Genomic DNA, 25,376 nt, shown 5'->3' with positions numbered 1-25,376 from the left:
TCCTCGAGTTTCACCTCATTTAAAAACTTGCAGAATCAGACACAAAAATACAAAGTGTCACAGCACACTATTACTGAAAAATCGCTTACTGTCTTATTTTGTCCATATGAAATTTTAGTTTGTACTGACTTCGGTAGTGCTTTGTAAAACTAGGCAAATATCTAGATGAGCTGATGTACCCTGTGGAAGATCTCTGTGTACCCCCGGTTGAGAATGAGGGCTCTATAGGCTGTCACCAGCTGTACAGAGATGGGGGCAGGTGATAGCTTTTATTGGCCCAACTTTTGATGGTGAGAGAGACAAGCTTTCGAGATTACTCTTATTCAAGTCTCTGTGTAAGCTGGAAAGGTTGTCTCTCTCACCAACAGGAGTTGGTCCAATAAAAGAGATTACCTTGTCACTTGAATATCCTGGGACTAACACAGCTGCAATAGCTCTGCATACACAGCTATACAGTGCAGACATATTCTGAAAATATCTGCTCAATGTGCAGTGGCATTCAAAAAAGCTAACGTTAGGAGCCATTAGGAAAGGGATAGTTAATACGAAATCTGATAATGCATCCATATAAATCCATGGTACATCCAGAAAAGATATACTAGCATTGGAAAAGGTGCAAAAAGGGGTAATAAATATTATTGGGGGTATGAAACAGCTTCTATGAGCAGAGAGATTAAAAAGAGTTGCAATGTTCAGTTTAGAAAATTGATTAAGGGAGGATATAATAGAGGTCTATAAAATCACAAATGGTGTGGAGAAAGTGAATAGGGAAGTGTCATTTACCCTTCAACATAACACAAGAACTAGGGCTCACCCAATGAAATTAGTAGGGAGCACATTTAAAATAAACAAAAAGAAGTACTTCTTCACACCGTGCAGAGTCAATTTGTGGAACTCATTGCCAGGGATGAAGGCCAAAAGTGTAACTGGGTTAAAAAGAATTAGATAAATGCATGGAGGATAGGTCCATCGGTGACTATTAACAAAGGTGGTCAGAGGTGAAACCCCATGCTCCAGGTGTCCATAAATTTCCAACTGCCAGAAGCTGGAACTGGATGACAGGAGGATGGCTTACTTGAAATTGCCCTGTTTTGCTAATTCCCTCTGAAGCATCTGGCACTGGTCACTGTCACAGACAGGATACTGAGCTAAATGGACCATTGATCTGACCCCGTATGGCTGTTCTTGTGTTCTGTTCATCGGAGTATAGATAGCAACTGAAGAGGATCAGTCAAACAAAAAAGAGTCTCATTCAGTTACATCACATGAAGACACACAACTAAAATATTGACAAATTTTATAAGTATTTGTATACAAATGCAAGAAGTTTGAATACTAAGATGGGCGAACTTGAGAGTGTCCGGTATTAAATAAGGATGTTGATATAATAGGCATCACAGAAACTTGGTGGAACAATAATAATCAATGAGACACTTAATATCAGGGTACAAAAGATATAGGAATGACAAAGTAGGTTGCGCTGGTGGAGAAGTTGTGCTGTATGTGGGGGGAAAAAAGCATAGAGTCCAATATAGTAAAATCTTAAATGAATCAAACAATACCATAGCATCTCTATGGCTAGAAATTCCATGCTTTTGAATAATAAGAGTACAGCAGCAGGAATATACTACCAACCACCTGATCAGGATGGTGATGGTGACTGAGAGAGATTAGAGGAGCTACAAAAACAGAAAACACAATAATAATGAGGGAATTCAACTATCCCCATATTGACTGGAAACATGGCCCCTTCGGATGGGATGTAGAGATAAAATTTCTGGACACTATTAATGACTGCTTCTTGGAGCAGCTAGTCCTGGAACCCACAAGGGGAGAGGCCATTCTTGACTTAGTCCTAAGTAGTGTACAGATTCTGATCCACTCAGGAATAGCAACCATAAAGTAATTGAATTTTACATCCTTGTAGGGGGCAATATTCCAAAAAAACCCACCACAGTAGCATTTAACCTCAAAAAGGAGAACTACACAAAATGAGGAAGCTAGTTAAAAGGAAATTAAAAGGAACAGTCACAAGAATGAAATGCCTGCAAGCTGCATGGAAACTTTTAAAAAACATGATAGTAGAAGCTGCAAACGATATGTAAATTCCAAATTAAAAAAACAATAAGAGGTCCAGAAAACCCCCATGTTGGCTAAACAACAGAGCAAAAGAGGTGGTTAAAGAGAAAAAGGCATATTTTAAAAATTGGAAGTCAAATCCTGCTAAGGAAAATAGAAAGGAACATAAAGTCAAGTCAAATGTAAAAGTATAATTAGGCAGGCCAAAAAAGAATTAGAAGAGCAACTAGTAAAAGATTCAAAAATTAAAAGCAAGCATTTTTTCAAGTATATCAGAAGCAGGAAGCCTGCCAAAGAATAAGTGGGGAAACTGGATGATTGAGGTGCTAAAGGAGCACTCAAGGAAGACAAGGCCATTGCAGAGTAGTTAAATGAATTATTTCCATTGGTCTTCAATGCAGATGATGTGAGGGAGATTCCCACACCTGAGCCGTTCATTTTAGGTGACAAATCTGAGAAACTGTCCCATATTTGAGGTGTCAGTAAAAGAGGTTTTGGAACAGATTGATAAATTAAACAGTAATAAATCAGCAGGACCAGATGTTCTGAAGGAAATCAAATATGAAATCACAGAACTACTAAGAACATAAGAATGGCCATACTGGGTCAGACCAAAGGTCCATCCAGCCCAGTATCCGGTCTGCCGACACTGGCCAATGCCAGGTGCCCCAGAGGGAGTGAACCTAACAGGTAATGATCAAGTGATCTCTCTCCAGCCATCCATCTACTAACTGTGGTATGTAACCTGTCACTTAAATCAGCCTCTGTACTGGTGGATAGCTAATGTGGACAAGGGTGATCTAGTAGGTATAGTGTACTTGGACTTTCAGAAAGACTTTCACAAGGTATCTCACCAAAGGCTCTTAAGCAAAGTAGGCGGTCATAGGATAAGAGGGAAGGTCCTCTCATGGATCAGTAACTGGTTAAAAGATAGGAAACAAAGGGTAGGAATAAATGGTCAGTTTTCACAGTGGAGAGAGGTGAATAGTGGAGTCCCCCAAGTACCTGTACTGGGACTAGTGCTGTTCAACATATTCATAGATGATCTGTGAATAGGGGTAAAACAGTGAGGTGACAAAGTTTGCAGACAATACAAAATTATTCAAGATAGTTGAGTCCAAAGCTGACTATAAAGAGTTACAAAGGGATCTCACTAAACTGAGTGACTGGGCTAGAAAATGGCAGACAAAATTCACTGTTGATAATTGCAAGTCGTGCATATTGGAAAACATTGTCCCAACTACACATACAAAATGATGGGGTATAAATTAGCTGCTACCACTCAACAAAGAGATCTTGGAGTCATTGTGGATAGTTCTTTGAAAACATCTGTTCAATTTGCAGCAGCAGTCAAAAAAGTTAATGTTAGGAACCATTAAGAAAGGGATAGATGATAAGACAGAAAATATCATTTTGCCACTATAAAAATCCATGGTACTCCCACACCTTAAATACTGCATGCAGTTCCAGTCACCCCATCTCAAAGAAGATTTATTAAGGAAGTACTTCTTCAGACAACGCATAGTCAATCTGTGGAACTCATTGCCATTGGATGTTGTGAAGGCCAAAAGTATAACTGTTCAAAAAAGAATTACATACGTTCACTGAGGATAGGTCCATCAATGGCTATTAGCCAAGATGGTCAGGGACGCAACTCCATGCTCTGGGTGTCCCTAGGCCTCTGATTGCTAGAGGCTGGGACTGGATGACCGGGGATGGATCACTCAATAAATTGCCGTGTTTTGTTCACTGCGTCTGAAGTATCTGGCACAGGCCACTGTCAGAGACAGGATGCTGGGCTAGCTGGACCATTGGTCTTATCAGGTATGACCATTCTTATGCTGTTATGTATGTCTGTGTAGACGCCTGTACAATGCGGACATGGACAGTATGTCCATGTAGAAGACAGTCTATAGAGTATGTCATCACTTGCACAGATAGACATCTTCTGTATGTCCGTCTATATTCTATATATAGTTCTATATATTCTATATATAGTTATGTTCTATATGTCTATGTAGGTTGGCAACTTTGTTGTTGGCAACATTTGTTGTTGGCAACTTCACCCTTTGTTTGGAAAGTGCTTGTGTGAAAGAAAAGGCAATCTGGCTTTACCAAGCTCTAGTAGAGCATGTAGTATTGTATTGTTTTGAGCAGTTTTGCAGACTGGATTGTGCAAATATAGGGAGAGAACAAAAGGTTGATTGATGTAAAAGGCTACTAGGATGATCCGAGGAATGGAAAACCTGTTTTATGAAAGGAGACTCAAAGAGCTTGGCTTGTTTAGTCTAACCAAAAGAAGGCTGAGGGGAGATATGAGTGCTCTCTATACATATATCAGAGGGATAAATACCAGGGAGGGAGAGGAATTATTTAAGCTTAGTACCAATGTGGACACAAGAACAAATGGATATAAACTGTCCATCAGGAAGTTTAGACTTGAAATTAGATGAAGGTTTCTAACCATCAGAGGAATCAAGTTCTGGAACAGCCTTCCAAGGGGAGCACTGAGAGCAAAAGACATATCTGGCTTCAAGACTAAGCTTGATAAGTTTATGGAGGGGATGGTATGATGGGATAGCCTAATTTTGGCAATTAATTGGTCTTTGACTATTAGCAGTAAATACGCCCAATGGCCTGTGATGGGATGTTAGATAGGGTGGGATCTAAGTTACTACAGAGAATTCTTTCCTGGGTGTCTGGATGGTGAGTCTTGCCCACATGCTCAGGGTTTAGCTGATTGCCATATTTGGGGTCGGGAAGGAATTTTCCTCCAGGGCAGATTGGCAGAGGCCCTGGGGGGGTTTCGCCTTCCTCTGCAGCATGGGGCACGGGTCACTTGCTGGAGGATTCTCTGCACCTTGAAGTCTTTAAACCATAATTTGAGGCCTTCAGTAGCTCAGACATAGGTTAGGGGTTTGTTACAGGAGTGGGTGAATGAGATTCTGTGGCCTGCGTTGTGCAGGAGGTCAGACTAGACGATCATAATGGTCCCATCTGACCTTAAAGTCTATGATTCTATTATTCAATTCTGCTATGCTGAATAGCATAACACTACCTTAGTCCTCTTTAAAGAGTCATCCAATTTTACTTTCCTCAGACGGGAGTGGTCTTCTCTAGTGTACTGCTGAAGTCCATCAGCTTCACACTGTCATTTCAGCCTTTCAGGATAGAGAAGTGCTGCAAATAGGGAGTTAAATAGAATAATTAAATTAGATCAAACTATGCAGCCATGTTAATGTTACATACAAAAAACTGGTGTTTAACTTCATACATTGTAAAATTTGAAGCCAGCTAATATAACCATGGTAGCCCCACATAAAGATGCTGTGTTAACCTTCATAAAAGACTATATAAAACCCTTTTATTGGATTTGTGGGTTTAATAATTTCATTTCCTTATCCAACCAAACAATTTTTTTTGCCTCGAACAATCTTATTAAAGGGTTACTGAACTAAGCAATCAAAACTAGTGACCATTCAAACTGCATGTACCCTTAATCAGGACAGTTTTATTTAAAATAAGAATTTGATATAGTAGTGGGCTGATAAGAGGATAACATTAGCTGTAGTTGGTGCTCAGCTGTTCCATAACCTGGAAATATTGCAGCTGGTTAAGGAACAGAACCTTGATGGTTAGCTACATTTTAGTTAGCCATGGCAACTCCTTGTTATGTTTCCCGAGCAGGCAAAAGGCTCGTAGTATGGTGACAGTCTAAATGTATCTTTTGTAAACAAGTTGTGATCAGACTGTTTTGCAGGATGCAGACTTTGTAGTGTTGAACAGCTAGTGTGAATACTGTAGGCTTGTTTTTGGAACTCTGGAACAGTGAAACCAAGTGGGTCATTTTTTGTAACTTTCTCTTAGGATTAATTAAAGTTAGGTCTTGTAAATCCATTTCTAATTATGCATCATATATAGAATTCTGTCAATAAACTGTTTAGGAATCTGTTTTTTAAGAGTTCTTGAATAGTTAGATGCATCTTAAGATCAATCTTCGAAGCAAATTTGCCCCTCAGTTGCATCAGGGATAATCTTCTAGTCCCTGATCCTGCAACTTGTTCTATGCAGATAGACCTGTATGCCCACGTGTCCCTTTGAAGTGAGTGAGGTGCCAAGTGGGCTCCTGGGCCTTAGTCTGATAAGGGATACTTAAGGTGTGAGGTGCGTCTTTCAAACTGACCACTGATGGTAGCTGTACTGTTATAAGACTAATTTAGTCTTCAATTTGTTGTGTATCCATCACATATGAATGAAGTGCATTTCAAAACAAGCATTCTCTGCTAGAGATCCCTCTCTGTGTCTTGCACTCATGCTGTGTTCATCACAGATGTATGATAGGTCTTTGGGACAATCACAGCTCACCCAGTAAGGTTGCTTTCTCTGAATTATGACATCCCCTCCTCTTCCAACGCACTAATCTTTTTTCTTTGTCGATATGGAGAACTTACTGTAAATGTAAACATGTTTTTTTTAATCTTCTATTCTTCTGTATCAAATGACAAAATTAAATAAATCCTTGATTGGTGCCTGAATACTAGTATAACCAATGTGCTTGCATTTTTACACATAACCACCATTGCTATTTTAAAAGCTATTCACATTATATTTTCTGGGAATGGGTGGCAGGGGATAGATCACTTGATGATTACCTGTTCCATTCATTTCCTCTGGAGTACCTGGCATTGGCCACTGTCAGAAGACAGGGTACTGGGCTAGATGGACCTTTAGCCTGACCCAGTATGGCCGTTCTTATGACCTTAACCTATTTTTTGCTTGAGCTTCTGCTTATTATATTCCTTTCTGATTATTAACAATTCTTTCAGGATCACATAGGGAAAGCTCTATCCCCACAACCCAACCATGTTTTCATTATAATTGGGCTAATGGATAACAGGTTGCCACATTTCTTAGTCATAAATGCAAACCCTTTATTAGAATAAACAATCCTGCAGCACCTGTAAAAAGGTTACTCTAATTAAACTGTCTTTAAAGACTAAAACCTGAAAGAGGAGGAAGAAATTCCAGTAGTAGAAGGTAGTGTCAGGATCTGGGGACTGGAACCTGGGTCTGTAGAGCCTGGGGTATTTGATATTCCCAGAGTGCCACACGCAGAGGCAAAGCCAGGGAGCACTGTGAGTGTAGGTACTGCAGGAAGGACTGTCCAAGAGACCATAGTGACAGTATCCCATGGCCCTCTGATTGGTCATGTGCCCCTGCTTAACCTCAGGGGTTGGCCCAATAAGTTGTCTGGGCAACCACACAGACTTTGGCCTGCTGCAATACCAGATTTCACCTCGTCTCCTGATCTCCAGTCTCCGACTCCAGCCTGACTGACCCAGATTCCTGCCTCTTGATTCTAATCTGGTGCTATCTCTGAAGCTATTCCGGGAGATTTTTTCCCCCCCAACATGACATAATGTCATTTTCTTAAAATATCCTATTAAAATCTCCTGGATTGCTTTCAATAGTCACCAGGAGATCAATGCCGATTCTGGGAGACTCCAGGCCAATCCTAGAGGGCTGGCAACCCTACCTGGTGGGCAGACTTCAGCCCAGCTGTGACTGCTAGGCCAGACCACCTATGGCCCAGTCCCTTACAGGTGGTCCTTTAGACAGAGAACATATAAAACCAAGTGGGAGTTAAGAATTGAATGTATAACCAGTACAACGTGAACTTCTGTTTTGCAAATTGTTAAAGCACCTTCATTGTACTTTTGTGGACTGCCGCTAAATAAGGGGGGAAATAAATATTAAAAGGGACAAAGAACAGATTTAGAAGAAAAAGAAAACTAAAACCTTACCTGATATATGATGAGATCAAGATGTGTTTCATTGTTTTTTGTTTGTTTGTTTTTAAGATTGTGTGTGTTGATGGGAAAATTATAACGTACATTGAAACATAAAATGAGCCAGCATAGTTTAGTTAGTGCACGTACGTAGATTTAAAGGAACAGTATTTATGAATCAACCTGTGATTTTATTTCCTCCAGAGCAGTGCCCATCTTCTAGTTCAAACGTCTAAACTCCTGCTATGAAACGATTTCATTGTGCTATGTGTCTTTGGTTTCTGAAGAACAGTGCTGAAAAAATGGACTCTCCAAACATATTGCTTACTATGGGTGAAATGAAATAGTATTATTTCAGATGGGTTTGAACAGAAGTCTTTAAAATTACAATAAAATAAAACATATGACCTGGTTATCTCTTTACAGTTCTCCTTCTCCAGTCTGTTGCTGCAGCTATTTTGAATCTGCTGGATAAAATACTTTATATTGTGAATAAAAAGGATAATTTACACTCCTGAAAAAATGGCGGACGTTCAGAACTGTGACTCTTGCCCTTCAAGTCCACTTGAGCTGTTTGAAAGAGTGACTGCACAAGGAGAAAAAGTCAGATCACTGAAAGCAGGGAAAGCATCAACGGTAATTTTATTTCATTTGTTGAACTCTTTCAATTTTGCACCTTAGTTCTCTCTTAACACATTGAACAGTTTTGTGGCTTGAGATGCTATTTTATATTCCAGTAATAAAATATTTTCTTTTAAAAATGTTTTGTTGTCCATAATACAAACTTTGGAATTATTAATATTACCTCATTCAAAATGACCAAAGTTGTTTTTCCTGGAGCAGGAACTGGGAGGCACTAGGCTTAGGGTCTAATTCTGCCACTGACTTGCTACGTTGCCTTTCTTAAATCAATTAGTCTTGTTGCATTTCAGTTTTCTTACCTTTAAAATGTAGATAGTAATACTGACCTTTCTAAACTATTTTGAGATCCTTGGATGCAAAGCACTGTATAAAAGTATTACCATACCTATTAGGAAATGTGGTTTTCAGTGTATGTGCACTGAGGGCCAACTCCTAGTCTTGTGGAAGTCATTTGGCAATTTTCTGTTAACTTAAGTGGGATCAGCATTTGGCTCTAAATACCTGATCCTGTCATCAGTCTGTGTGTAAATAGAATTAATTTCAGTAGGTGATGTACTTTGGGGTCTGAAGATTTGTTTTTCAAGTGAAACTTGGATAAGAAATCTTAGCAATGGGAGTGTGTGCATGCATGAGCTGTTACAATAACATTAAATTATATAGAACATAAAATAACTATGTGAGGTGTAAAGAACTAAAAAATGTTAAATATAACAACTACTACAGGAGTATTTCTAAAGTAACTAATAATTTTATAGCACCTTCTATCTAAGCATATCTACAAACTTTATACTTAAATGAATTAAACCTCACCACTTCCCTGTGAGGCAGGTAAATATCTTTGTCCCTGTTTTACAAATGGAAAAGTGAGGCACAGAGAGTGCCTTGAGTGACTTGCCCAAGTTTACACAATAAATTCTTACGATTTGTGTACAGAGAATGTTAAGAAACTGTCCCACCTGCCACTTCCTTTTCTTTTATCGTGGACATTGATCCTGCTTAACTTGAAGCACATGAGTAGCCCCATTGAAGTCAATGCATGTGTGTTAGTGTTTGGAGAAGGAAGGCCATACTAACAGACTTTGTCTGAAGCACATTCCATCTTAACATTGTTTTTCCTTTGCTCAGGATGAAATTGATGCAGCAGTGAAGCTGTTATTGTCATTAAAAGTGACTTATAAAACAGCAACAGGACAAGATTACAAGGCTGGTTCTCCTCCAGTCAATTTCTCACCAGTAAGCAATAATGGTCCAACTACTACACAGGATGAGGATTTTGTAGACCCTTGGACAGTGCAGACATCCAATGCGAAAGGCATAGACTACGACAAACTTATAGGTATTCTACTCTCTCATTTTAAAAAGCACCGTTAGCAAAATGTAACATCTGTAAGATGAGTCTGATTATTCTAATGACTGTAAATATAGCAAATGTTTTACTGTATTTTCTCATTTTGAAATAGAGCCTATGTTGCCAGGATGTTTCACTTGTGTCACTTTGATATTAATGTCACTTACAAGAACCTATTAATGTAGAATATCATAGGGAGAGGTGGTAGGGATCAGTTTCCATTATACTATGTTTTTTCATGCTAGTGTCTTTCTGAAGCATTCGTTTTTTGGACTGAAAACATCCAGAGGTTGGTCTCCACTTTGTCAATTTCTGTTTTTAAAATTTGAGCAAAATCTTTCCCATTCATATATTTAATTTCTTTAACACAAGTGCTGTGGTACATGTTATTTTCCTATTAGAACAATGTAATTATAAAGTGTTTTGAAGAGGTTGCCCTGTTTTGTAATAACTTTCAGAACATGTGGAATGTGCTGTGGCCATGCCTGAGTGTCTTACCTGCCCTCAGTTGACCCCCAACTAGATTCTTGGGACTTGGACAGAGAGGGGCCCATGTAGAATTGTTACTGTGGCTCTGAAACGAGGTCATCATGCTGTTGCATTGTCTGGGTATGTCTACGCTACCTGCCAGATCGGCGGGCAGCGATCGATCCAGCGGGGGTCAATTTATCGCGTCTAGTCTAGACGCAATAAATCGATCCCCGAGCGCTCTCCCGTCAACTCCTGTACTCCACTGCCACGAGAGGCGCAGGCGGAGTCGACAGGGGAGTAGCAGCAGTCGACTCACCGCGGTGAAGACACCATGGTAAGTCGATCTAAGTACGTCGACTTCAGCTACTTTATTCACGTAGCTGAAGTTGTGTAACTTAGATCGATTTCTTCCTCCCCTTCGTCTCCCACCTCCCCCACCCCCTGTCCCCAGTGTAGACCAGGCCTCAGAGAGTACATGAGCTACGGCCAGGTTAAGTACTGTTGGAATTGAAGGAATGCAGCCCATGTAAAGAATGTGCATCTAATTGAAAGCATTTTACTTTTTATAGTTACGATTTGTAAGATAAGAATAATTGAAAGAGGTTAGAGAAAAAAATATTTCTTTATTTTGTGTGTAGTCAAGTTAGTTTCCCTGTTTGTGTGGGTCTGTCACATAGCAACATGAGAGAAAAAAACATTTTAAATAGGAAAATGGGGTTGTGGAAAAACAAAGTCATCTGGGGGCACCCAAGGGTACAGGCAATACCTGAAAAGGCTTTTAACTTGCTTTTTGAAACTGATGTTGATGGTGTCCATTTAACATTTTGCATCTCCTTACTTTTTTAACTGTGCAACCTTAACATTGCATTAACCCAGCATTTGTGTGTTAATCATAGAATCTAGAGATTGAAAGACCTTTTATGTCATCTGGTCTGTCTCTAGGTGGTGGAAGTGGGGAGGATAAGAGATCTCTACTGTCATAATCCCTTGATGATTTATGGGTATCAGTTAAGTGATATTAAAGAACAATGGGACTTAGTATTAGAACAATGTAGTTAGCTTGCGTTGCTTGGGCTGCTTATTGTATACCTACACACTCATTGATTTTTGGCCTGTCGTACTGTAATTGTAGATTGGGAGGGAGTGGTTTCCTTTAAGTTTCTTGGAAACGGTGTGGGCTTTTCTTCATGAGAATACTGAGCGCTCCATGAAAAGAAGGTAGTTTGTCAGCAGTACATATTAACTTCCTGCTACTCCTTTCTATACAAATCTTAATGTCCAAGATTCTAATAACAAGCAGTTTCCCTCTTTAGGGCAGAGTGAATTTCTGGTGCTATTTCAAAAGTCTATTGTGACTGGTTGGACCCCCCCTTCCGGGTGCCACCTGATGTGCTAGGGTCCCACTGAGCCCACCTGGCCCACCAGCCTGGGTCTCCCCCCACCCCCCGTGCTGCTGTGTCAGGCTCTCAAGCCTCCTTCTAGTACATACACAGGTAGGAACACACCCAGCTGTAAAATCACACAGTCTGTGATCAGCTCTCTGTGGGAGGACTCAACTAGGGGATTGCCCAGCACTCCTGTGCCCATACCCTCTGGAGTGCAAACCCAAAATTATATTGTTTTAAAGCTCATGAAAATCGCCCCCTCCCTCAGTGTGGAGGAAGATATGCACTGCTTTTTGCCCTGCCCCCTCAGTTATGAATTGCACAAACTGGGTTTTAGAAAACAAAACAAGTTTATTAACTACAAAGGATGAATTTTAAGTGATTATAAGGGATAGCAAACAGAACAAAGCAGACTACTGAGCAAAATAAACAAACATGCAACCTAAGCTTAATTCACTAAAGAAACTGGTTACAAATAGTAATTTCTCACCCTAAATATTGTTTTAGGCAGGTTGCTGAGTTTCTACTACTTAGAGTTCCAGGTATTTCTCTTCACAGGCTAGACCCCTGTCTCAGCCTGGTCCCAGTCCTTTCTCCCCAGATCAGTCTTGGATGTTTACAGCAGTTTTCCTGGGTGGGGATTCAGTGAAGAACCAGTGACCTTGATTAACTCACTCTCCAGCCTTAAATAGAATCTTTTATTTCCCTGTTTGATCTCCATCCTCCTTCTTCGGTGGAAAAGTACCAGCAGTGTCCAAGGTGGTATTTCGTACCAGGTGACATCATCACATGACCTTGCAGTGTTAAAGCAACCATGAGACAAGGTTTATTTGTAACATCCACAGGAGGGAACTCCAGGAAGGTGGGAAATCAGCATCTTCAAAGACCCATTGTCTTTCCTAATGGCCCATTCAGGTTGATTGCATACTGTCTGGTAAGCGTTCCCCAAGTACACACACAGTTGTAATTGTTACATAGTCAGGTACAGAAATGATACATGCATACAAATTGGATAATTACATTCAGTAAATTATAACCTTTTCAATGATATCTCACATGACCCATCTTGCATGAAACATATCTTAGTTATGCCATATTCATATCATAACAATATTTCTATGAAGAATATAGGGGCATAATGTCACATCTATAAAATAATAATTATAATATATGGAGATATCCTATCTCCTAGAACTGGAAGGGACCCCAAAAGGTCATTGAGTCCAGCCCTCTGCCTTCACTAGCAGGACCAAGTACTGATTTTGCCCCAGATCCCTAAGTGGCCCCCTCAAGGATTGCGCTCACAATCCTGGGTTTAGCAGGCCAATGCTCAAACCACTCCCCCCTAGCACTATTGGAGATAGCCACCAGTCCCGTCATAGAAAGGTAGGGCTGCAAGGGACCTGGAGTGGTAACCTTGTCCTTCCCCTGCACTCTGAAGCAGCACCAAGTAAACTTTAGAGTGACCATCCCTGACCGATGTTTGTCCAACATGTTCTTAAAAACCTCCACTGACAGGAATTCCACAACTTCTTTCCTTGGAAGCCTATTCCAGGGCTTAACTATCCTTAAGATTTAGAAATTCTTCTTGATAGTTAACCTAAATCTTCATTGCTGCAGATAAAGTCAAGTGTGGAGAACACTTGGGGTCTGTCCTCTTTATAATAGCCCTTAATATATGTGAAGATTTTTATCAGGTCCCCCCTTAGTTGTCTTTTCTCAGGAGTAAATCTATTCTGTTTTTTTAATCTCTCCTCATTGGTCAGGTTTTCTATGTCTTTGATCATTTTTGTTGCTCTCCTCTGGACTCTCTCCAGTTTATCCACATGCTTGGTAAATTGTGGCACCCAAAACTGAACACAATACTCATGTTTACTTTAGACAGAAGAAACCAAAGTGCCAAGAAATAAGGTATAATTCAATGGAATATCCTTTTTCTCACATAGTTGTCTTGAACATGCACAGACCTGCATAGCCAAACTGTAGAAACTACATGCAGGTTTCAAGGGCACTTACTAGGAAGGAATGAAGATTTTCTTCACTGAAGCACCTTGCAGGAAAGCTTCTGTAGGATTTGTAGTTTAAGGAGGGGAGGTGCTATATATTAATCTATGAATACTGATATGTAATAATGTCATGAATGCTGTAAGTAATCTGGTCAGTGAGGTAAAGTTACTGTATAAACACGGCGAGTTATTAGACTTTCCTATATGAATGCATTGATCTAACTTAATAAGAGCACTATGGGAGGAGACAGGAAAGCCGCACACTAGATCTTGATAAACAGCCTCAAGCACAGACTTGCAAGAAAATGGGGCTCGCTGTTAGCTTCAAGGAACCTGTATAGTGTCCCCAGTAAATTGTTTTGGCAAAAATGAGGTGCCTGGAAATCAAAAGAAGGATAAACAGCTAAAAGCCCTTCTCAGGGAGCGAAGGGGCAGTCAGTTATCAGAAGCTGTCTAGGGTTGGCACAGAGAGAGACTGCAGGGGGAGTCAGAAAAAGTTGGGCCTTTCTAGATCCAGGGAATGGTAAACTTTAGGGAACACCTAATATGTTTACAGTCTTATCTGACTGTTTTTAAGATCTGTTTTCTTTGAAACACTTTTGTTCTAAATAAATACTTGGCTTAAAGGAGGCTTCTTGGTCACTGTATTAATCATTATCATTGCTTCCAGAGGGAAGAGAACTGTGGGCACTGAGGATAAGTCAGGCCTGCTGAGATAATCATGGTTAGTACCAAGGATTGCAACCAAGGACCTAGTCTTAAAGTAGGAGAATCACACAACTCCACGTGGTGGCTAGAGGTCTGAGACCTAGGAGAGGGTGCACTTGATGTGACCAGGAGAGGTGAGCGGTGCATTCGCCTGCTAACAGTGACAAGAACAAGCAGATGTTTGTATGCTTTACAAGCACCTTAGTTAACCACTACCCAGATTCTTTTTGATCAATGCTTCTGATTTTATATTTCTTTGCCATTGTGCCTAAGCAATATGTTCTGTTTAAATCCATGAGCGGGTTTTAGCTAGCAGTGTATATAATTTGTTGTGCATTTGTTCTTTCAGTTCGATTTGGAAGCAGTAAAATTGATAAAGAGCTAATCAATCGAATAGAGAGAGTTACTGGAAAAACACCTCACCACTTTCTGCGCAGAGGCATCTTTTTTTCTCATAGGTGGGTGAGGTTTTCTTTTTGATCCTCTGGTAATACCCAGAGACAAGTAAACACAAAAATGTATGGATCAGGATACATGCAATTTCCATTAATCTCAGCAAGAGCAGCCTGTGTCCAACAGAGAGCCATATTCTACTCTTATTTACACCAAATCAAAAACCCAGAATAAAGTGCTTGAAATTAATGAAGTTATTCCTGGTTTACAATTTCATCACTGGGAAGCAAAACCTGGCTCCCAAAAAGTAGGGGAAGTTTGGGGAAAAAATGCTTGCTGTTTCATCCTCTTACTCATTCAGCCTTGTATTATGTGAGAGGGCACTTTCTGTGTATGGACTTGTGATTGAATAAATGAATAACATGAAAGATTTCAAGTGGAAATACAGTTGTTAAGAGTATGAGTACTCTTTCATCTCACTGATTTAACAAAGGACAGTTTCTTTTGAAATGTGAAGTCTAGGGAGAAATCCTAGAAATTCTGAAGTGTCATAGGTCCTCTTGAAGTTAGGTACTAAAAAGTTAAAAGCTTTCTAAAAAGTAAATTGCATTTTTATTTTAGCATGATTCATGGCCATGATAGGAGTTGATTTTTAAATTATCTTACCTATGCAAAAACTGTTTGCATCCATTTTAGTCATTAAGGAAAATGTGAGCGAGGTCAAAAATGTGCATTTTTTTAAAATTAGACCATGTTAAGTAATCAGGGGGGGTGTGCAGGTTTTGGTTCAAAAGCTGCCAGTATCAAAGTGTCTGATTCAGCGGTTCCCCATGCACTGGCTTCTCATTGACTTCAGTGAGAGTTCCACATATGTAGCAACAACAGAACTGGGTTCAGGAGGAGTATTCTAAACTATCTGGAGAAATAAATCTGCTTGGGCTCCAGCATAACTTTGAAAGAAAGTTTTGTATGGTTGTAGGAAATGAGAGGGGCGGAGAAGGAGTTGGGTTTTTGTTGTGCTGTGTTTTGTTTTGTTTGTTGGTAGGGGAAAAGAGTTAGCATTCCAAGAGTGAACATTTTCAAGTGTTGAATACAGTATAATTTCCAAACATGGCCATACGCTTAGGCCCCAATTCTGTATTGGGATCTGTTGGCATAGACCTCCATGCTCATGCAGAGTCCCTATTGACTTCAATGAGACTCAGCATGGACACATGGGTCCACATCATTTGATCTCAATAGACATTTGGGACCTTAATTTGTTATCATACAGTGCATATATAGGGCCTACATTTTTCTATTACATAATTCTGTTTTGCTTTTTTTTTAACTAAATCTTTTAAATATGCTCAACCAATACCTTCTCTTTTTAAAATAACTTTTATGAAGTGTACTATATATGAAGACTTTTTAAAGTTACTATATTTGGTTTGTGAATACATTTTGCATTCGAAAGTTTTCACTTTTCTGTTCAAAATTTTTACTGTAGCTTGCCAGCTGTTCCTTGTAGAGCTAATTTATTTACCTACATTGGTCGTCTTTGGTTAAATTCTATAAGTCACACCATGTTTCCTCTGTTTTATTTTCTAGAGATATGAACCAAATTCTTGATGCATATGAAAATAAGAAGCCCTTTTACCTTTATACAGGTAGAGGCCCCTCCTCAGAGGCAATGCATGTTGGTCATCTTATCCCATTTATTTTCACAAAGTAAGTAGCTTCTGCCTCTAAGTTGCTAGTTTATTATTAAACAAATATTTGGTTCTCATCTGAAATATTGAACAGTATTTAGAGCTATAAAAACTGTACATCATACCCACTATCTATGTTACTTCAGCTGCATATAAAATTAAATGCAAAAATCTTGTTAATGAAACTCTTACAGTGGCCTGGTTAAAGCAAGTCTATTGCTGTCCCTTCACCACTGTTACCTCTCCCACATGGCACATACACATTCTTCTCCATTCTTCTTTTTCTTGTTAAATAGGTATCAAAGAGGCAAAAAGTACAGTATGGTCACTAACATAGCATCAGAAACCTTGAGTCTGATTCTCCACTACTTTGGGTAACCATTTACATCTGTGGCACATGCATGTAAAACACTAGCCCTGAGGCGAGTGACTGAAGAACTCTGATTTGGTAGAATTTTCCATCCATTTTAGATAAGCATATGTACAAAGCAGTGGAGAATCAACCCCTTAACTTTATTACTGCCTGAAGTCATTTAAATATTTTGGCTGTGCAACCCATTTGCTTTAACTTGTTCTACAAAATAAAATATTTTTATTTCTATTAGGTGGCTGCAAGAAGTATTTAATGTTCCCTTGGTTATACAGTTGACTGATGATGAGAAATACCTGTGGAAAGATCTGACAATTGAGAAAGCTTATGAATATGCTATAGAAAATGCAAAGGACATCATAGCCTGTGGTTTTGACATCAATAAAACCTTTATCTTTTCTGATCTTGACTACTTGGGGTAAGGTTATAAGAATTCGTAAAACCTCATGATCAAAAGCTTTCAGATAATCTCTGTGATCTTGCAACAGCCAGCAATATAAACACATTGACTATGTATCTAGATCTGAAATCTTCCAGGCAATTTTTGCACTACTTAACACAATACCTTATTGTCCGTGTTTCTAATATATTCTTTGCAATGTATGAACATGTGTGTGTATAACAACATAAAATATACATCATATTTTATATATTTAATATAAGTATGTAATAAAGAGAATATTATAAAAATAACTGAGAGTACATAGGCCTGGTAACTTCAAGACTGAAGCTTCATTTGTTTAGGATGCTATCAAAACCTCAGATGTCTTTATAGTCTCATGTCATAGCTTTTTTGGGCTGCGTTCTTTTTCTGTTTGGGATAAACAAGTTACTTTCATGTTGATCTATGACTGTAATAGAACTTAAATGGTTCACGTTTTAACTTCCAGTAAGAGTGAGCTGCTAATACAAATCCACAAGGAAAAGAAGCAGCCATCATGGTTGCCTGCTTCAAAGGAAGAAACCCCCATAGAAGAGATTGAAACTTTAGAAGTCATGGTCCTGATTCTCCTCTCACTTAAACTGGTGAGAATAAGGAACTTCCATGGAGACCTTGGGACAAGGGAGTATGCTGTAGAGCCAGCACTTCCCTTTTTTGTCCCCCATGGTGTTGGCTTTCACCTCATTAAAGAGGAGAGGAAAACACTGTGCATAATTTGCTCGTACGGGACCCATCCTGCAAATCTTCCTTACCTGAGTAGCTCATACCCATGTGAAAAGGATCCCATTGACTTCAGTGGGACTAGCCATGTGAATAAAAATACTCACTAGAGTATTATTACGAAACCTTTTTTCTATGTAGAGTTTGCAGGAAATAAAACAAGTTTTGAAACAAGGGGCAAAGGAATATATTGTAATAATGGAGCAACTTTAGCTGCTTGCAGAGCCTTTTTTTTTTTTAATCTATATTTTAAAACTTGTTTTTATAAAACAGAAGAACAAAAATACATATATAGGATCAATGCTTGGAGAGATCCAGGCCAGTTTGGGAGCCTCCAAGTCATAAGACCTCAGGTATTTTATATTGATTTAACATTTTAATGGCAGTAGAAATGGCATCTAGTTATGAGGAAGAACAAAGCAGCTGAGAAGTTCCAAACTCTCCAATCTCAGATTAATTAACAAGATTTTGAAATATCTCTAATAAATTAGTTCATTTCCTCCTGCCTGCCAATTTCAAAAAAATGTATAAGGAGGGATTTTCAAAGCACTCAATTTTGGCCTAGCTCTGCTCCTATTGGTGTTAATGGTACTCCCATTGACTTCAATGGGAGCGGAGTTAGACCAACACCAACTGCATCTGAAAATTCCACCCATACCATATGTACAGACACACTCATGTTGTACAAACATATTGGAGTATATTTGGAGACCTATTTTAGCCTTGAACAGAAATAGCAGCAATCTCTGCTGAGTGGCAGTTGCTGGGGCTGCAGTATTTCTATATATTCTCATGCATCTGCAGCTATTGAGAAATGTTCCCAAGGGTGTAAGGTTATAGCTGAGTGTCCGTTAATCTTCTTTACAGGGAAAGTGAATTAAAAATTCATAAAGCTTTATCATCAAAGAACAGGTATATTTTGCTTGTAGTGCATTTTGTAAGCTTGTATACTTAGTACATTTAAGGGGAAAAAATCATACACTCTCAAGGAATTTAGAGTAAATGTTGAAAAGTTAACATCAAGGCCATATCTATACTACCACTTACGTCGGCAAAAGTTATGCCGCTTAGGGACGTGAAAAAACCACACCCCGAGCAACATAAGTTTTGCCAGCATAAGTGGTATTGTGCACAGCACTATATCGGCAGGAGAACTTCTCCCGTCAACGTAGCTACCACCGCTCATTGAGGTGGATTTATTATGCTGACGGGAGAGTGGCTACACAAGTAATTTTACAGCAGTGCAGCTGCATTGGCACAGCTGTGCCGCTGTGAGCTCACTAGCGAAGTCATGGCCTAACTCTGCCTCCTTGTGCCTGTGCATGTAAAATATGGGCTCTCTTCTTAGAATTATTTATAAATACAGCACAAATTTGAATTTCTTACACAAACTTATACACAACGAAGTATGTAATTTTCAAGTGAAACCTGAGGTTTTATGTCTTAATGAGACCTGAAAATCAAGCCAACTTTTAATAAAATTAATTCAGATTATTCAATATAATTACACCTCTACCCCGATATAACACGACCTGATATAACACGAATTTGGATATAACGCGGTAAAGCAGCGCTCCGGGGGGGCGGGGCTGCGCACTCTAGCGGATCAAAGCAAGTTCGATATAATGCAGTTTCACATATAACGCGGTAAGATTTTTTTGGCTCCCGAGGACAGCGTTATATCGGGGTAGAGGTGTAATATAAAATTTATATAATTAATATAAAATTATTCAGAAGATATATAGATCTTCCAGAAGAGAAGAAGAATGTACTCTTGTATGCTTAGGGAAAGAGTGTCAGTTAGGTGTTCAGATACCATGATAATGACCGACATTTAAAAACTATGATAGTTCAGGGAGGGCTTGGTGACTTGGAGGACTGTGTTGGAGGTTTTCACTAGCCTTACCTCCTCCTGTTTCTTTTTTGTTTGTTTCTTTTTTTTTTTTTCATGTAGCAAAAAGAACTTCCAAGCCTGTTCTCGTGAAGAAGGGTTTCTCTGGGTATCTTGCTGCAGTGTCTCATGGAAGTTGTAGTTCAGGTGCGTCAAGCTCCTTTTCCCTATTGGCCAGCCTGACTTGGGATCTCCCATGATACAACACAGTCTTCCTCTTGAAGAGGGAGGAGATGCATCATAGAAGTCCCTGGCCAGGGTGCATCATAGGAGCTTTAGTCTGCCAGGAATCCCAGCCCATGGAGGAGAACAAGGACAGGATGCATCTGAACCTCAATTCCCATGAGGCACCTCACTAGTATTTCCAAATCAAAATATATTGATTTTTCAGGCATTTGGGGTTTGTTTGTTTTTGTTTTGTTTTTACAAAAAAATTGAAATTTTCTACAGAAAGCAAACACTTCATTTTGTTAAAAACCCAATTTTCCATTGAAAACCAGTTTTGGCTGAACATTTTTGACCAGCCCTACTGACCACTTGTATGTAAGCTTGCGGAGAAAAGAATATAAACTTCCAAAATTATTTAATCTTGGTTTTTTAAAAATTATGTTCTAAATGTATTAATAAATACTAGGAAGCAGTGCTTCTAAGGTGGTCTGCCAATCTACCCATGTTGTATAGATGTTATTACAGAAATGTAGTCTACCCTCTTTGACACTAAATTATCTCCCTTTGACTCCCTCCCCCGTTTTTTACAGGATGAGTTCAGGATTCTACAAGAATGTTGTAAAGGTTCAGAAGCATGTTACATTTAACCAAGTGAAGGGAATCTTTGGCTTTACAGACAGTGATTGCATTGGTAAGAGCATGAATATGAGTTACTGGAAAGGACTGCTGTTTGCACTTTGTGTGATACCAAAGGCACCTTGATTGTGTAAACAGACTCGCACCTGCTGCTTATTGGAAAAACTGAGAGGAGAAGCACAAATATTAATATTTTGAACTGCTCACGTAGGACGTAGTCCTGGAGTCCTTACTCAGGCAAAACACCTTTAGCTACCATTGTAAGTTTTCCCAGTGTAAGGGCTGCTGTTTATGGCCTTGATGGCAATGAAGTATGAAATACAGGAGTTGTTGATGTGCATGCAATGTCCACAGTGCAGAGAGTAATTCTTTGTGTAATTTACTGTTACAACTAATACTTAATAATAACACTTCTATTGCACTTTCTACCTTAAATGCATTTTCCAAGTCTGTCTTCTTTTTGTTTTTTAGGATAAATTCTAGGTATGCTATCTATATTTTTCAGATGGAAAATAAAGTCCTAAAGACCTTATTTTCAGAGGTGCTGAGCAGCCACAGCTTCTGTTGACACGGTTGTAGGTCCTTAACACCCCTCACAATAAGGCTCCAAATGCTTTGGGGCTCAAATATGAGATCAGAACTCAGGAGTTCCTGGCTCCCAGCCTTGTTCTTGAACTACTAGGTCAGGCCTCTCTTGTAGCTTCTCAGAATATGTTGTTACATTCTGGGATGTGATTCCCACATATTGGCTGGGATCTGAATAGAAAAAAACATGTTTGTTACAAACAGCCACTGTTATTTATGCTTTGTGAGGACACTGAGCACTCTTTTCCAGTTTGGGAAAATCTACCATTGCCCTTATTTGATTTGGGCCATGAATCTCTGTCATGGGACACGGGTAAGGAGGTCATACACCCCATCTCCTGTGCCTCTCCTGAAGAGGGCAAAAGGCATCTTTGGAAAAGTCTGAAGCATGAGATTTGATGATAGTTACTGTCTTAATGTAGAATGAGCATATTGATGGCAGTGCAGAGCTTTCTATTCTCCCCATGGCCTGTGAAAGAAGGGAATGAACAGGGCGATTTCACAGATTTCAAAGCCAGAAGGGGCCAGCCTAACGCCTCACCCTCACACAGGCTGCAGAATTGCTCACAGAAGGTGGATTAAAACATACCTTTTAGAAAGACAGCTATTCTCATCTTGCTGAACCAAATAATTCACTTTTCTATGTGGTGATAGACTAAATACATCTCTATAATACAGTTCTTAATTATCTTACTGTAGTGTTAAAGATGCGTGTGTTGGATGTAATTGAACTGGAAAGGGGTAAATAAAAATGTTCTAAAATGTTCTTTTCTAGGAAAGATCAGCTTTCCTGCTATCCAAGCTGCTCCATCCTTTAGCTCATCATTTCCACAAATCTTCAAGGACAAGAAAGACATTCAGTGTCTTATCCCATGTGCCATTGATCAGGTTAGAAATTATTGTATTTTATTTTGGGATTTTTAAAATGCACCCATCAGACTTTTGTTAAGTGACTAAAAAAATAGAAAACATCCTTCTCACAGGCAATCTCCTCAGGCAGAAGCCTGAGGATATTGTTAGGTCTTATACTATGTCCTGATAGGAATAATACAGGCTGTATCAGCCCAGTAGGCACTTTACTAATTTCATACTGATTCCCATTAAGTCTTGAACCTGTCATGATATCAGACTAGTCCCTAGTGTGCAAGTGTACATGAATGTACAATGGCCACATGTGGCTCTTACAGATCTCAAAGCACTACAAAGTCAGTATAATTATCCCTGTTTTACAGATGGGAAAACTGAGCTACAGGAAAGAGAAGTGACTTCCCCAAGATCACCTAGCATGTCAGTGGCAGAGCCTGGAATAGCACTCATGTCTCCTGAGTTGTAGTCTGGTGGTCTTTCCACTAGACCACACTATATATTACTCATGGGTGGGAATTCCACAGCACTGCGCATGTGCAGAATTCATGTCCCCCTGCAGATTTCTTTGCTTCCCTGCAGAAAAATGCTTTCTGATGGGGAAGCAAAGGGAATCCACAAGAATGATCATGCCCCCCTCTCCCCAGCAGCATGGGCATGTCAGTTCGGGTGCCCGGGGCAGCCAGCGGAGATGTAAATCACCCCTGGGGCTGGGCTGGTATGCGTGCATGGGGAGATGTCAATCACACCGGGAGGGGGGAGAGGGGGTATATGCGGGCGAACAAGAGAGGCTCTGTCCCTCTTGCTTGCTATTACAGCATGCCCGGTGTGTGTGGCAAGGCTTCGGGATGTTTCTGAGGAGGTAGGCATGGGACAGGCTCAGTCCCCTCAGGCAGAGCAGAATGTAGCAGACTGCGTAAAAGTTTTAAGGCTCCTTTACATTGCCAGAGTGGGGTAAAGGACAGTATGGCCTTATAAATGCTTATAGTCTAAATTTAGAACTGGTCTAAATTTTTGGACTGAAAAATGTTCCAATCAAAATATGCTCTATGAACTGTTTACTCCTGATCTTTCTGGAGATGGTTAGTAGCCAATATAAATTGTGAGTTTGATACCCCAGCACTCACTTGCTCTTCAGTTGCCTATGATGTAATACTGAGTGCATATATTTGTTGACTAATAACTAGAAATAAAGAGTCAAACCTAGCTACATTATCATTAGACAAAAGAGGTTTCGGGATATCCTCCAATGCTCCCCATTCCCATTCTCCATCCATTGTAGTTTAGTTTAAATAAATTACCAAAATAATTGAAACTGGCATGATTATATTGTGTTATTTGACAAATAAAATATGCAGAATTTTAAAATATTGTGTGCAGAATTTAAAAATTTTTGGTGCAGAATTCCCCCAGAAGTGATATACATGTACAGGCATCATGGTTGTCTCTGCCCATGCCTTCAGCACCAAAAGCATAGGCTTCCCTGAGCCACTTAGCCATAAGGCTCTCGTAGGGCTTGTCTACATGACATGACAATGTGTACTAGAAGGGTCTGATTTCTAAAGTGCACTAATGTACTGAGCATGAACTGGCCTGTGTTCACCCTACTTGCATGCACTAAAAGCTCCCTAGTGCGCACAAACATAGTGTTGTGCGCGCTGGGTCAACTCGGTCCAGTTAGTGCACAGCACATTCATGCATTCCAGAAAAAACACCCCTCTGGTGCACATGGCTGTGCCATGTAGACAAGCCCATAGTCATTGGAGACAGCTGCTAGAAGATGATTACATGCACCAAGCTATTGCATTTACATCCTGTGACCGAGGCCTCAGGGGGCCACACTGTGATTGCTCAGTTAGGGCAAACTGCAAAGTATGGGGCAGACAGTCCCCAAAACTGGTGGTTATTCTATACTTAGATTCACCAAACCAGCAACAAAACAGCTTCTACAGTACAAAAACACAGTTCCCGTAAAGCAACCCAGCCTGGAACTCCCACCCAGACAGCCAAGTCAAATATGAGGAGGATTACTGAAAATCTTGTGGCATCATATAAAAAGTTTTACTAATCCAAAGGATGAGACACATTACCCACCAGGTTAATGAATATTTCAGATCTTACCCAAATACACACTTACAGCCAATTTTATTAACTAAACTAAGATTTATTTAAAAAGAAAAGAGAGAGTATTGGTTAAAAGAGCATTATATATACAGGTATGAATTCTTAGGTCAGTTTCTAGTGTAGATCGTGAGCTTTAGAGTTGCAAAGAGTCCTTTCCAGAATCAGTTCATCAGGTTATAGTCCAATGTCCAATATCAGGGTGATCTAGAATGGAACTGGAGACCTCAGTCTTGTGACTCAAACTTCCCCTGATGAAGCTTAAGCAGATCTGAGATGAAAGGGTCAGGGCCCAAGAGTTTTTATAGATCCCTTGACACCAGGTGTTCCTTGAGTGAAGAATGGTGTCTTTGAAGTAACCTCCTATTGCCTAAGCACCACCAGTAATTAGCTACATAGATTAATATAAGGTAATTACCCATCTTCAGCCATTTACAGGTAGTTTACTACAAACTTCAAAGAGAAATAAGGACGATGATATTACTACATTCACAGCTTATTTATCTCCTTTTGCTCTCCAAATCAACAGAATACAGCGAAAGACAGGAACCATTTCTTTACATTGTCAACTTCTAACAATGTATATGTAAACACACAAAAAACACAAACATTATTTCCTAATATGTCTCTAAAGGTTGAATCTGGGTCAATTAGCCTGCTAGTTGTGCAAGCCTTTCTGGCCCTGTGTCACACATCCACATTGTAAAACCACTGCTATTGGTTCCCTTGTTGAAAGTCTTGTTAGAGATCAAGAAACTAACAGGCATGAAGGCAGCACTACCTACTCCATCCTGGAGGAGGTTTCTCTAATTTACAAGCTGTGTATGTTGCCAGGGTACTTTTGATAAGAAGCTTACACTGCCCTTGCCCAGAATTTAAGTGTCCTGTTGATAAATGGCAGACTTCTGTCTCCTGGGCAGTCAAACTTCATTTTCATAAGTGCCAAGTACACACAGTTTCTTCTTAAATAAACTGCACAGTTTGTTATGGAAGGATGGGCTCTAAAAAGAAACTGGAGATATCAGAAGGGATTTTTCAAAGGGGATTGGAAATGGGCTATGAGACAT

General features: G+C 39.6%; 1 protein-coding gene across 2 annotated transcripts in view; it reads left to right on the top strand.

Annotated features, from left to right (window-relative positions):
* Positions 1 to 25,376, top strand: part of WARS1 (tryptophanyl-tRNA synthetase 1) — a 33,250-nt gene that overhangs the window by 523 nt on the left and 7,351 nt on the right. For both annotated transcript variants that reach the window (XM_005308834.4, XM_065595700.1), the window contains exons 2-8: positions 8,295 to 8,504; positions 9,636 to 9,846; positions 14,778 to 14,886; positions 16,412 to 16,531; positions 17,118 to 17,300; positions 20,694 to 20,794; positions 22,100 to 22,212. In XM_005308834.4, the coding sequence (XP_005308891.2) occupies positions 8,391 to 8,504; positions 9,636 to 9,846; positions 14,778 to 14,886; positions 16,412 to 16,531; positions 17,118 to 17,300; positions 20,694 to 20,794; positions 22,100 to 22,212 (951 nt within the window). In that variant the 5' untranslated portion in view covers positions 8,295 to 8,390. The remainder of the gene's footprint in view (positions 1 to 8,294; positions 8,505 to 9,635; positions 9,847 to 14,777; positions 14,887 to 16,411; positions 16,532 to 17,117; positions 17,301 to 20,693; positions 20,795 to 22,099; positions 22,213 to 25,376) is intronic.

This window comes from Chrysemys picta, chromosome 4 (assembly GCF_011386835.1).
Source record: "Chrysemys picta bellii isolate R12L10 chromosome 4, ASM1138683v2, whole genome shotgun sequence".
NCBI classification, from domain to species: Eukaryota; Metazoa; Chordata; order Testudines; family Emydidae; genus Chrysemys; species Chrysemys picta.
This window is presented reverse-complemented; position numbering and strand designations above follow the sequence as displayed.